Consider the following 12,930-nt stretch of genomic DNA (forward strand, 5'->3'; position numbering starts at 1 on the left):
GCAGCCTAAATGCAATATATGTGCTGAAAACAGCAACTGCAAAATTCATCACAGAGTGAAAAGCACAAAGCAAAATATTTGACATATTAAAGTACAGATATGTGTACTTTGGTTTTGTGGTGAATTTGCTTTGTCATGTGAGGAGGCTGAATGTATGGCTCTTGGGTGCCATTGAAAGGTGTTTATACAGTCTATACTTGCAAGATCAGACCACAGATAGAGCACCTAGAGCACCTTTCCCTTATGACTGGGAGGAAAGAAATTCAGCTTGGAAGAGCAGCACAGGGAACTTTTCTTTTCTTTTTCTTCCTCCAAGCTGCACACACTGATGGTGGTAGGAGGACATTTTTGTACACAGAACACCAGGCCTAATGTCCTGTTTGCAGTTGTTCCCCGGCTTTCAAAACACCAATTCGCATTGCAGTTATTTCTTAGCACTCTGATTCTATAAACTCCAGTGCACCAGAGTGATTTTACACGTGCCAGTAGCCCCATTGTTTTGTAATCCTAAATCTTATTTTAATTGTTCATTCCTTCTCCTTGGCAATGACTGAGAAGAAAAAAAAAAGGGGGGGGGATGGGGGGAATTAAAAAAAAAACCTTCTGGGAAGAATGGGCCTCAAATAGTTTGAACTTTCCTTGTGATTCTTTCTTTCACTGTTATTATTCCTTTTCCCATTGAAAATGAACTGCATTTACCCTTCAAACTATTTACTCAGCTTCAAATGGATTGTTGAAATTATACAGGTAGGCATGGTTAGAAATATCATAAAATACACATGAATAAGTGTTAACGTTTCTTGACAGTGTACATATTTTGATCTTGCAAACATTAGTTTAATGTCTATTGACATTGGAGCTGGGGTATGGCAGTCAAAATGCTCTGTCCAGGGGAGCTACTGGAAAACTCAGATTGGTTTATGTGGATATTTGGTGTCCTGACTTATGTTCTTCTCCAGTTTTCACCCTGGTTTTATGATATTTTGGAGAGTGTCTATTCTTTAGCCACTCTTGGAATATCAATTTCAATTAGTTTTTAGGTTGGGGTAGTGGAGAAGGGAATCTTTTTCTAGTCTCTTCTGTTTTTCTGAAATAGAGAAAGTGCATTTTCATTGTGAGTATTTGTAGCACTCATTTTTGAGTCCTGTAAACTGTTAATCTACTTTTAGGTGCGGAAATGCTCCTCTGGATCACTTACCTCTGAACAGAATAACCACCATGAGAAAAAGATACAGGTACTATTATTTATTTTGCCACAAACCAATTAGTTGCCATCAGCTCAGTGGCAAATGGGAGTGCTCATGCTCACTCCAGGAGTGCTACCTGGATAAACACCTGCGTTAGCACACGGTGTAAAACAGCCCTGGGGCTGGGGAGGGAACTCGCCACTAAATTCGGCTGTGGGGGAGTCACTGGACCTTTTTGCAAACAAAATCTTTTTGCACGTCACTCAAATTCTTTTATCTTAACCAGCTCCATCTCTGAATTAAGGTTCAGTATCTTTCTTGGAGAAATATTGTGCAAAACAGGTAAAGCTTGAATACCAAAGTAACAGAGCTGACAGTGCACAGAACTCTAGGTTGACACTTGGTTGTTTCCAGCATAACTTATAAACATCAGTAAGTATTTACTACTAATAATAATACAAGTCATTGGCTGTCATAGTTTAAAAGCACAAAGCTATTCTGCATGTCAATCAACATGATATTTTTGTGTTTCTTGTTCACTTAGGAATGGCCTTGGCCCAGTGAAAGAAGGAGAAGCACAGTATGCTGTTGTCCATTGCACTGGCTATATCAAGGCGTGGCCACCAGCAGGTGAGTGTCTCTCATTGAAGGTGTCGTGCAACACACTGTCAGTGACAGCTGAAAACCTGGCTTGGGTTTCTTTGCTTCTAGAAAAACAGGGTGAATTTTAGGGGGGATTACCAGTTAAATCTTGTCTTGAGAAGCTCTTGATAACAATAAATCAGCTGTTGTTATTTACTCAAGGCATCCCCATTTTCCATGTGACACCCTTCTCAATTTCATTGGCACAGAGCAACTGTAGGTACTGTCAGTAATGCAGGATTCCAGCAACTGGGAACAAAAGTTTTCAACCTGATAAACCAAATTAAAAATGTTCTGATTTGAAGAAGGTGGATGCAAAGCATGTGTACCTCTAGAAGACACCAGCTAATACTTTACACTTAAGTACTGAATTGCAAGCATCTGTGTATGAAAATGTGTAATTCTAGTTTAGGCACATGGGTTTTCACATGCTGGTGTTACTTGAGAATGTTCAGTATTTGTGATAAATTCTGGTTTTGAGGCTGTTTTCTTAGGAATAAATCTTGGCGTATTGCTTTGAACTACAGAGAAAAACATTTACCTGCTGGAACTCAGTATTACATATGGGAGTATTTACCTTTGAAAAATTCCAAGAGAAGAGACAGAGGAGCTCATCCAGACATGGTTATGAGCGGGGTTAGTTGACCTTGGCGTTTGCAGATGTTGAAGAGACTGTTTGCAATGTGACAGCGCTGCTGGCATGAATCAAACCAGGAGCTGTCCTGCCCTTTTGCGGTCATGTACCACAGCCATAAATTACATTTATCCAGAGATGATGAGTGCTAAGAGGTGGTTTGTACCAAGTCTGTGCGGTGGGGTGCAGACAACAGCATGCAGATGTGAATTTCTTGTTAGGTTTCTGCAGAATTGGGAAGCAGAGGAAAACTTCCCCCTCTTGATGCTAATGGGATTTAATAGGAGTGAAAATGTTTCGGTTTTACTTCTGTCTCCAAAGAATGAGAGCACTATGTGTGTCAAGTGCTTGAAAATGGCAGAGTTTTTTCTGTTTTGTTTTCTTCCACAAAAAAATTAACTTTTTTATTGGTAGTTCCAAACATAATTGAATTCAACCTTGATGTACTGGGTGTTTCTTCAGGAAGGTGCAGGTCAAATAAGATTTCTCTCAACTCCTTGCTTAGCTTGAATGAGAAACTTGCTGCGTGCTATGGGATGTTTAAAGACATCTGACACTTTAGGGTGTATGTTGCTAGTGCAGAGCTGCAGATGCTTGAACTAATATCATCAGTAGGTTATGACATCGGTGGTGTGTGCCCTTCAGGCACCATTTCTGCAGGACAGCAAGTATGCAGTGCAGGAGTATGGGATTAAAAGGATCTTCTGGATCTTTGAGTGCCCAGTGGCCAGGTATCAGTCACACTGTAAGTTCCAGTTTACGTTAGTGAGATGTTTTCCCTGTCTCCAACTCTTCCAAAACCCCACTGCTTTCCCATGCCTAACAACCTCTTTAATTTTCAGTCTTCATTATTTTATGGGAAGTTTTTATTTCACTGAAGGTCAAGTGGGAGTTTTCCTGCCTTGTGTCTCTGTCTCTCTCCAGTGTTCTGGTGCATTTCCAGAAGGAGATCATATCCTGTCAGCCTGGACTTAGCACAGATAATCCAACCCACTTCTACTCTCACAATGCATTCTCTTTATCCTTTTGACTTTTCTCTGCACTTGTTTGTGTTTTCATATCCCAAAATGCAGATCACTGGCACTATACACTCTTGTTTCAGAGAAGGTTGTAGTGGTGTATAATGCAAACAGTATTTCCTGTCTTGACTGGCAGTGTATGATACAGCATCCTTCTCTTTTCTGTGGTGCATCCTGCTGGCATCCTCAGCCACCTGATATGTGTACCAGCCTGCCTTTTCCTCAGTTGTCAGCTGCAGATCTTCTTGCTTTGAACTGTGGGATGTTTCAATTAGTAATACCAAGTTCCATCCCGTTTCTGTTGCTGTAGCTTATGACTGTTATTAGTCCCCAAGTGCATGCTTATGCATTTAGTAATGTTGGATTTCGTCCCATTTCTGTTACTCCACTCCTCAAAGTCACATGGTGCTCCCTTATGATATCCCAGTGCTCCTCCACAGTGTTAATATCTCCAAACTATAGCACGATCCTGAGGGATGTTTTCGATTTTGATGGCCTTGTGTGGAATTTCAGTGGTCTTTTATGTTGCCATCCAAATTTTTACTCATATTAGTCATGACTGAGTGCCTTCTTCAGGGCACATAGTGTTGAAAATTGGGGCCTTTTTCATGAGTGTTTATTTGCCTTCCCAGTCTTCCCTACTTTGTGCTGGTGATTTTCATGCATCCATTGACTTTCAGAGTTGGATGGTAATATCCATGGGCTGAATTTTTCCCCTATATTTTTAGGTAAATAAGTGGCAACATACTGCTTTCTTCTCTTTTCCTGTGGCAATTCTGGTGTGTATAATCTGCAAAGCAAGTGAAATAACTGCAGCAGTAATGGAATTTGTTAAGCTTTTCTACCCTGTAATAAAATTACATTTGTTCAAATAAGTTAGAGAGCAGCAAGCCCTGGCCATTGCATCGTCTCTGGATTCTTGGGAATAAGTGGGCTTGTGCTAAATCACCACTGTTTAAAAATTCATCTGTGAAAAAGAAAATTTTCATTTATTTTTCAGTTGCCAAGTGGGTACTCTAACATCAACTTCAGATCCTTTTCTCTCAAAGCATGTAGTGTGGCATGTGCATTGTATAGGTATTATACAACACAAAACATACTTTCAAAAACAAAGTAACAAATATTTAGCAAATGCACTTTTTGTTTTCTTTTTTCTTTTCGTTTTCATTTAGCTGTGGAGGATAAACCTCTCTTTGACTTTAGAATTACTTCAGGATAAAAGTCTCCCCTCCCTCTACCCTTTCAGGGCTCTGAGCTCACCTCCTGGTCATGCTGACCCTGACTTTTGCCCTCCGAAATTATTTTTGCCTCTGCTAAAGTTGGCTGTACCATGCACGGGACCTGAGCTGCCTTCCAAGCTCAGATCCACACCTGTTGCCTTGCTCTGTGCCCACAGCTGGATCCACATGGGCAGTGGAACACAGAGCTCCCTCAGGACTGGCATCCCCAGTCTTTTGACAGAGGTTCGTATCATTTGTCTTTATTTTATTTTACATTTCCATGTCTGTAGGGCAGACACTTTTAACCTTTTTTCCCCTGGATTTATTTTAGCTCTGCCATGAGCATCATCTGCCAACTTTGGTGGGAGCAGGTAGGATGTCACCTGTGCTGGGCCTGTAAAGGCTGTACGTGGTCCCAGGTGGAGTGCCTGTCTGGCCTGGTGATGCTCATCATCTGACACAGCAGTGTCATTTACTGATGTCTGGCAGCAGCTAGCACAGCATTTTGTTCCTGAAAATAAACTAATTCCCAAAGCCCTCAAAGTACTAATTTCTCTGTTATGCACCAGCTTGGCTAATAATCCTAATGGTGAATGGCTCTGTCATGTCCTATTCATTTCCTTCAGCTAGCATCTTTCTCCTTCTTAAACCTTCACATCCCTTTTGCCACAGTTTGCCTTGCCTTCCTTCCCTATGCCTTTTATGTCCTCTTTTCCACCTCTTCTTCTCCCTGCTGAACTCCTCTCTTTTTCTCACACTTTCCATGTCCTACATGTAATTTTGCAATTTTTACCACAGAAAACAGTTGTACAGCATAGTCACATCTCAGTTATTTCTTTGTGTTGAGGGCAAGTAATCATGCTGGAATAAAAGGACAGCAAAATGTGAGTTTACAGTTTTGCATCTGATACTGACTCTCAGTTGTCATCTACTCAGACAGTAGAAGAGTTTATGTTGATCTTTGTAAAACTGTTTTATTGAAAACATTTATAAATCCCTATTTTATGACAAGGATTTGTTTGCACTATCACTTAAGTAAAGCACCATCAATTAGATCAAAGAGACATAAGTAGCCTATCCATAAACTCTCCATCTTAAAACTTTATGTTTTCAATAAGTAACAGACAAAGCCGGGAAGGAAATGCTACTGTCCCACTTTTGCTATTTAAATAAGTAAAAAATATTTATGGACTTTGAGCACATATAGGACAGATCAGAACTCTTCTTTCTTCCCATGGTTTTGCACCAGTCTGAATGCATTATTCAAAGACCTGGGGGCTTTGGTGGCAGTGCCACACTGTAGAGTTTCCAGCCTTGGAAACAGAGCCCATGTCACAGAGCAAAGTCCCCAAATTCATGCCAACACAGTAATTTTGGGGGCCTCTTAGCAATCAGGACACTAACTGACTAGAAAATAGTATTTTTATTGTACTTTGGGTGAGTGACCCTGCTTGCAGTGCACTACAAACAGTTGCATCGGCTCATCTATAGGGGCTGAGCCATGGGTTGGGAAGAAGCAACCAAGGAAAGGAAGAGGAACAGCACTGATGAAGGTTCTTAATCACTTACTCTGTTCTTAACCTCTTTTGTTTAGCACTTGTTATTTTCTCTTTCTGGGTTGAATTGCGTTGTCTGTGGCCAGTGTATAGTTTTTTTAGTCCCACACTGAATATAACAAAATCAGTGGTGATACAGAAATATCAAGAACTGCTCTCTCATCATTATTAGTGTGACAGACTATCAGGTTTGACAGTTCTGCTGCAGTGAGGAGTCTTTGCAAATCTGAAGTAATCTGGGTACTTCAAATAGATAAAAAAGATTAAGCTACAGACAGCTGGCACCAGTATGGTGGCATATTTTAAGGTCTGGGTTTGTTGTGTTATGGCTCTGTGTTCAGCATGAAAACATTTCGAACATCTCACCTGCCGTTTTCGTTTTTCTCATTTTTGTGGAGCAGCAAAGCTCAGGTACTTGCAGACTGCTTTTAGCCCCTTTTTCACTGAAAAGTGGGAGAGAAAACATAAGGAAGCATCACACCTCATCCTCTGTTCAGGCTGTTTGTTAATGGTCCATTCATTTTCCTCCACAATGCCTGAAAAGAGAAGAGTAAAACCAAGATCAATCCCACATATGATACTTACATGCCTATATCCCCATAAATTATGCATTGGCCTCAAGTAATTGGGGTAAACTTTGTGTGGAAGTCAAAGGAAAGAAGAGTCAGGTAATCCAGATGTACATTCCAGCCAGTTATGTTGCACTGTGAGATTGAATAGTGAGAGCACAGCGTTGGGTTATTTTGAATGAGGTAGGAGGGTCGCTGGTTTGGAACTGGCTGAGCACCAATTCCAGCCTTTGTCCCTTTGTTCCCAGCAAAGGAGCACAGCTAGAACTTGTGATCCTTAGCCTAGACAGTGCTTCAAATTCATAACCAGTCACAAAACCGAGAAATACTGACCTTCTCTTGATTATTCCATTTTCAACTTAGGCAAGATTTGCTTTTCTGCTGTGTTTTTTCCCCTTTGAACATCTCATTCCTGGAAGGAAATGAATCTTCTGTGGTCCATATGATATTTTCCTAATAGGTTGTTTTTTTCATGCCATAACAATTGATGGAAAATATTTGGTGTAGAGAGAATATACAGTTTGTCAGGATGTTGGTTGTTTTCTGTAAATCAGAGCCAGGACCTGCAGGAAAGCACATAGTGAAGAAAAGGCTTAGATAGATACTTGTTTCAAAAACTTTCAATAAAGAGTCCCAAAATAATGTCAAATTCAGATAAGGTTGAAATATTTTTTTTCTCTTTAGTTGAAAAAGAAACATTTTAGTCTTCCAAGTCAGACTTACGGTAACGTCTTAACCACAGCATGCCGAAACTGTGAGGTTATTTTTAAAGTTTTGGCCAGAGTCTGGACATTTGTGCAAAGCAGTCCCTTCTTCCAATACAAAACAAAGTAGTTGCATGAATATTCCTTGCAGTGCCATCATTTTTAAGGCTCTATTTATTTGTTTGAAGAAAGTAGACTTTAGTTTTTATTGGGATTTTCCACGAGGTTTTTTTTTCCCTGTTATGCGTTAAACATGCACAGCTTTTCTTTGTATGAAAGCCTTTTTCCATTGTTGTGCATCAGAGATAAAGTCACACAGTGCAGTTCCATCCCCAAGCAAGTAACCATCGGAAATGATTCTGATGGAGACAGGCGTTAGCAGGTCATTGCTAATGACCTCTGGACACTTAAATTACATCTTTCTAAAGTCTTGTAAAGCATTTAATTTTTAGTGTAGTGAAATAAAACCACAAGTCTACTAACACTTTTCTGTGTCTCACAGAGAATATGGGGCAGGAGGCTAGAGGGAAAAAAGGCAGAGTATGAAGCTGTCCTGTTGTTAGAGCCAAGTGGAAGCTCATTGGGAAAACTAAAAAGTTCCTTATGTCCACACAAACACATGCCATTGCCCTGTGGGAAACTGTTTGCTGGCATAAAGGACTCTTGGAAATTAAATATAACCTCTGACGGCACCACATTCTATTTGTGATGCTCAGTTGCAGGCTTAGCTTTGCAAATTGTTGATATTAACTCGAGCAAGCACAGCACTGTATTTATTATTCAAGAGGAGTGTGTATTTGGTGTTGAGAAATAAAGCCTCTCACAGGGTTATGCATAAAGAATGTGAATACCTAATGTATGTTTATGTTGTTGATGTCCCCTAAAGATCAGTTTCATGGCTGCATTCCTCCAAGCTCTTACTTTTTTTAGAGATAATGACGGTACTTGGCGGTGTCCAGGAGCAAAATTACATTATGTTAAGAGCTGGACAAACTGGTATTAAGTGCAGTGCACACATCTTTATTTATCTGTCCATACTGGATTGTGTTCAATAAGAAGTGTGCTAAAGCAAAAGTAAATTTATTCTGCGAATGCATCCTCCCATATAAGCACACCCACAGTTGAATCTTTGAAACTACCAGCAAAAGAATAAAGAAAACGATTTCCCCCTATGGAATGCTGCCAGTAATGGCACCTACATTGCAGAGGAGCACACAATCATCCTGTCATATTTTTTCTCTAGGCACCTCAGGGAAGGGTTAGCAATCCCCTGGGTTATGTATTGATTAATTCCAGGCAGATTGGTTTTTATTCATAGAGTGTCTTGTGGGATAACCCAACTAATACATTTTCCAGTGCGTTATACAGTCCAAATGTAATCCACCTTGGGGAGGAAAAAAAAGAAAGGGCGGTGAAAATTATAACAATAGCCTCCCTTTGTCAACAGAGTGACATCAGAAATAATGTTTCTTAGCTAGGTTTAATTTTGGAGATTGTTTATATTGCTTTGAGTTTATTTGAGTTTATTTGGGAAATAGCAAGCATGGACCAAGTTCCTAAAAATGAAAGCATTGTTGAAAGCTGCAGGACAAAAAAAAGATTATGCAAAGTGGAAGCCATCCAGCTGTATCTTTGCTGTCCTTTGCAATACTCTGTGCCACTAAGGAAATAACTGAGAAAGCTTTTGAAGTCAAGGGAAAATACTTTAAATTTGTCCTTCTCAAATGAAAAACTCCATTTAAAAGGGATCTTTTGGTTAAGGTTATCTAACTGCAGTGCCTGGAGTTATTTCCTTGAAACAGCTCTTGTTAGGTGGGACAATAATGTTCCTCTGTAAAACGCTTGAGATCTCTTGATAAAATCCTAGTTATCAGTCGGGGGCTGAAAATGAAGCTGTGCCCCCCAGATTCTGAAATGAATTGCAGGACAAGTTTGAATATATATACAGGAAACATGACAGGTTTTCTTTCATACACTGTGTGTTTTATTTTATTACATAGCTCAATGAGGACCAAAAAACACCTGTAAATGCTATTTGCAAGCTCATTGTCAGATAAGATTCAACTATTTTGATACAAAATAGCTTCCTTAGAGACGATTTCAGTTCAGTCAGCAGCATTTATAGTCATTTTTCAGAGGTGTCATTTAAGGAAGTGGTGTGTTGTCACCCTCTGCATGGTCCAGAGATTGACTTACATTGGGGATTATAAATTTAGAGAATAAATTAGCTGTTGTTTTGTAATTGATAGCTGCTTTGCAGTTAATTTCATTAATGCTTGTAAGTGCCTCTTAAATGATTCACTGCCTGTTGTGACTGAATTACTTGAAAAGCCTTGTGAAAGAGTTTACAGATCACTTAAAATAAGTCAGTGGTGTCACTCTTAGAAGTTGTTTTTTCTGCTTTATAGGAAATTGGTATCTCAAAACTGGAGTTGGGAAATAGCCTTAACTAAAGGCTTAGCCAACAAGCAAGTAAACAGTGTTAATCTGGATGTTCCTATTTGTGAAACACTTGAGATGGAAAATAGTACACATGTATGTTTTGAAATTATTCCTGTGTTTATAACAGTTACTCCTGTTACTCAACTGAACAGCAAAGCATCCGCATTTTTTCAGTCTTTCAGCATAGCGACCCAGATTTAGTCCATTATAGAAAAAAGTAATACCAGCTGTTAGATATGAGCATAAAATTAATGATTTATTTAGGCTGTGCCTTGTTTATAAGGATCATTATAATATATTATTCACAAAGGAAAGTGAACATAGTGTGCATTCGCTGCATTCAAGTGACCTCATGGTTCCAGTAACATGCTCATGGAAATCTTACTGTCCATCTCAGTGTATAATGGAATTTTAGTATCTGCTTTGTCTTCAGCAGCCAGAATTGCTGCCGTGGGTCCTGTGTATGCATGTGGAGTATGTAGGGTTGAGCATAACTGGAAAGATCATCTGATCTAAAACCAGAAATAATGAGTGAATCCTAGAGAAGAAACTAAAATTATTTTGTATGATTTAGATCATCTAGAACGGTATAAAACCAGGTCAGCAGCATCTACTTTTATCCCAGTTTCCTAATTGTAACAGTATTTATTATCATTTACTCTAGGAATGACTATACCAGAAGAAGATGCTGATGTGGGACAAGGTAGTAAATATTGCCTCGTGGCAATAGGAAGGCTTCAGGTAATGCCAGTCTTTCCTTATACAAGCTATTTCTGAAAGCATGATCACTGTTTTGATTTAGTTGTAAAAGATTTGTGCTATGTTTTGGTACTAAACTGTAAATTCTAATGTGCCTCCAATATATAAAGTGCCTTGATGTCTGTTTGCACTCAGTCACTTTCAACAGAGCAAAATGAAACTGTAATTTTGGTACATATGTGTACTTACTACAGTTAAGAACAGCAAATATGCTCCTGAAGATGAGTGTGTACAGATCTGCCATTTTTTTGTGGTGTGTAGGGCTGGGATATTGCAGATAGTGAGAAGCATGGCAGTACAGGTGCTGTAGACGGTGGATTAAAGGGGCTCCCAAATCCAGTGATATGCTCTGTGCCATTTTTCCATTAATTCTGTCTCTCTCTGGCTAATCAAGTACTTCAAAAACCGTGATTACAGGAGATATTCTGAAAATGGCAAAGATAAGGTAGTCAAGAGGCACTTCAGAAATCACAGCTTTATTCTCAGTATGTGTTATGTTGTGCATTCAGATGAGATGTCAGCTGAAGGAACTGGGAGAATAAAATTTTTACTTACATTTTGTCCAGACAGTTGCAATCCTTGTAGTGCATTTTCTTCCTTTTTTCATCCCTGACAAGAGCTCAGAGCAGGAGCTACAGCAGCCGTGGTGAATCTCCATCACCACGGCAGGGAGGCTAATTTTTATCTTCCTGGTCTGGGAATTCTGCCACGAGGGAATGTGTTTGAGCCTCTTGCATGATCTCCTGCACTCATTGCCATCTGCTGGGATGGTATCACTCCTTCAGAGGAGAGGTAGAATGACCTTTCATTACAGCACAGGTGCCAAGCCCATCTCACCTGAGGTGAACAGCCTGCCAGTGTGAGCACTTCTGTAGAGTGGGTCTGCATCGCCATGGCAGAGCTGCAGAAGTATTGCAGGATGGTTTTTAGGTTAATCATGCTTTCATAATCAAGAATAATATATTCCACTAACGGAGAGAAGGAAGTTAGAGGGGATTCATATGTTACAGCTGCCAAAGGAAGATGATTTCCAAGAAAATCACATTAATAATGTATAGGGAGTGTCAAAGCATCTGTTATGTCAGAAGAGCCATCAGGGTATGTGAGGGAGGGCAAGAGGAGGCTCTGTGGGTGGGTTAAATCACAGAGGAGTCAAGGTGCTTAAAAACTCTGTTGAACTTTGTTCTCTAACAGCGGATTGAAATCTTGCACACAGTTAACTGGCTAATCAGCTTCAAGACAGCAAAAAGAAGAGATTGTTCTCATTTTACATTGGTACCATTTTAGCAGAGACAGCTCTGAAAGTCTTAAGAAAACCGATGGTCTCATTTGTAACCCCAGTAGGACAGAATGGATATGAAATGGCCTGATTGAACAGATTTCATGCAGAGAGCTGGAAATGCATCATTCTCTCTGGTGAGATTTGAGGAACGTTTAGAGGACTGTGTTTTTTCATTACGAACAGGCACTTGCTGGCATAACATCCCCTGCCTCAGCCTCTGGAGGACTTTTCTCAGGGTCTGGGGTGTTTTGAGTAAGGTTCACATCACCTGAAATGTGGGTGTTTCGTCTGAGCAGTCCTGTTGGATATGTCTACAGATAGTGTGTTGGCTTCTTCTAGAGACTGACCTTCCTATCCTAAAATGGGAAGAGTTAATTGTCCTCTGAAAGTCTGTCATTCTTGGTTGACGAACATGGGAACAAAGGTGCCTAATGTGCTGCAAAGTGAGATGAATCCAGCTGGACTTACATCCTTACTATGTCCCTCCTTCTTGGGAATTTCTGGATTATTTGTTTTTCTGCTGTGCTGTTAAGTATAGAGGGATGTCATGGGGTGAGGTACTTGGTCTGCAAACTAGACTAAAGGATGTTCTGTGTCATTTATCTGCTGTTGTTTTATTTATGACTTCCTTCAATGCTTAGCAGTCTGCCAACAGATTCTGTGCCTTAATTATGTAATCAAAGTTGACTTGAGGTGACTGTTCTGTGGACTTCCTTGGTCCCAGGTAACCAGCTCTCCAGTGTGCATGGACATGAATGGTATGTCAGTCCCCACGGAGTTCCTGTCTAGGCACAACTCTGACGGAGTCATCACCTTTGTCGACCCGAGGTGCATCAGCGTCATTGGCTACCAGCCCCAGGTCTGTGGCCACTGGGAACGTGGAGAATGGTTAGAGCTAATGAAGAAAATTCCATTT

The 12,930-nt window shown here is 40.1% G+C and overlaps 1 protein-coding gene across 4 annotated transcripts in view; it reads left to right on the forward strand.

The window, feature by feature from the left end:
• Window positions 1-12,930, forward strand: part of ARNT2 (aryl hydrocarbon receptor nuclear translocator 2) — a 98,580-nt gene that overhangs the window by 57,601 nt on the left and 28,049 nt on the right. For all 4 annotated transcript variants that reach the window (XM_027887008.1, XM_027887006.1, XM_027887010.1 and 1 more), the window contains 4 exons: window positions 1,170-1,235; window positions 1,732-1,817; window positions 10,638-10,714; window positions 12,739-12,873. In XM_027887008.1, coding sequence (XP_027742809.1) covers window positions 1,170-1,235; window positions 1,732-1,817; window positions 10,638-10,714; window positions 12,739-12,873 — 364 coding nt within the window. The remainder of the gene's footprint in view (window positions 1-1,169; window positions 1,236-1,731; window positions 1,818-10,637; window positions 10,715-12,738; window positions 12,874-12,930) is intronic.

This window comes from Empidonax traillii, unplaced genomic scaffold (genome assembly GCF_003031625.1).
Source record: "Empidonax traillii isolate 1590-97213 ecotype Southwest subspecies unplaced genomic scaffold, ASM303162v1 scaffold201:size1909950, whole genome shotgun sequence".
NCBI classification, from domain to species: Eukaryota; Metazoa; Chordata; class Aves; order Passeriformes; family Tyrannidae; genus Empidonax; species Empidonax traillii.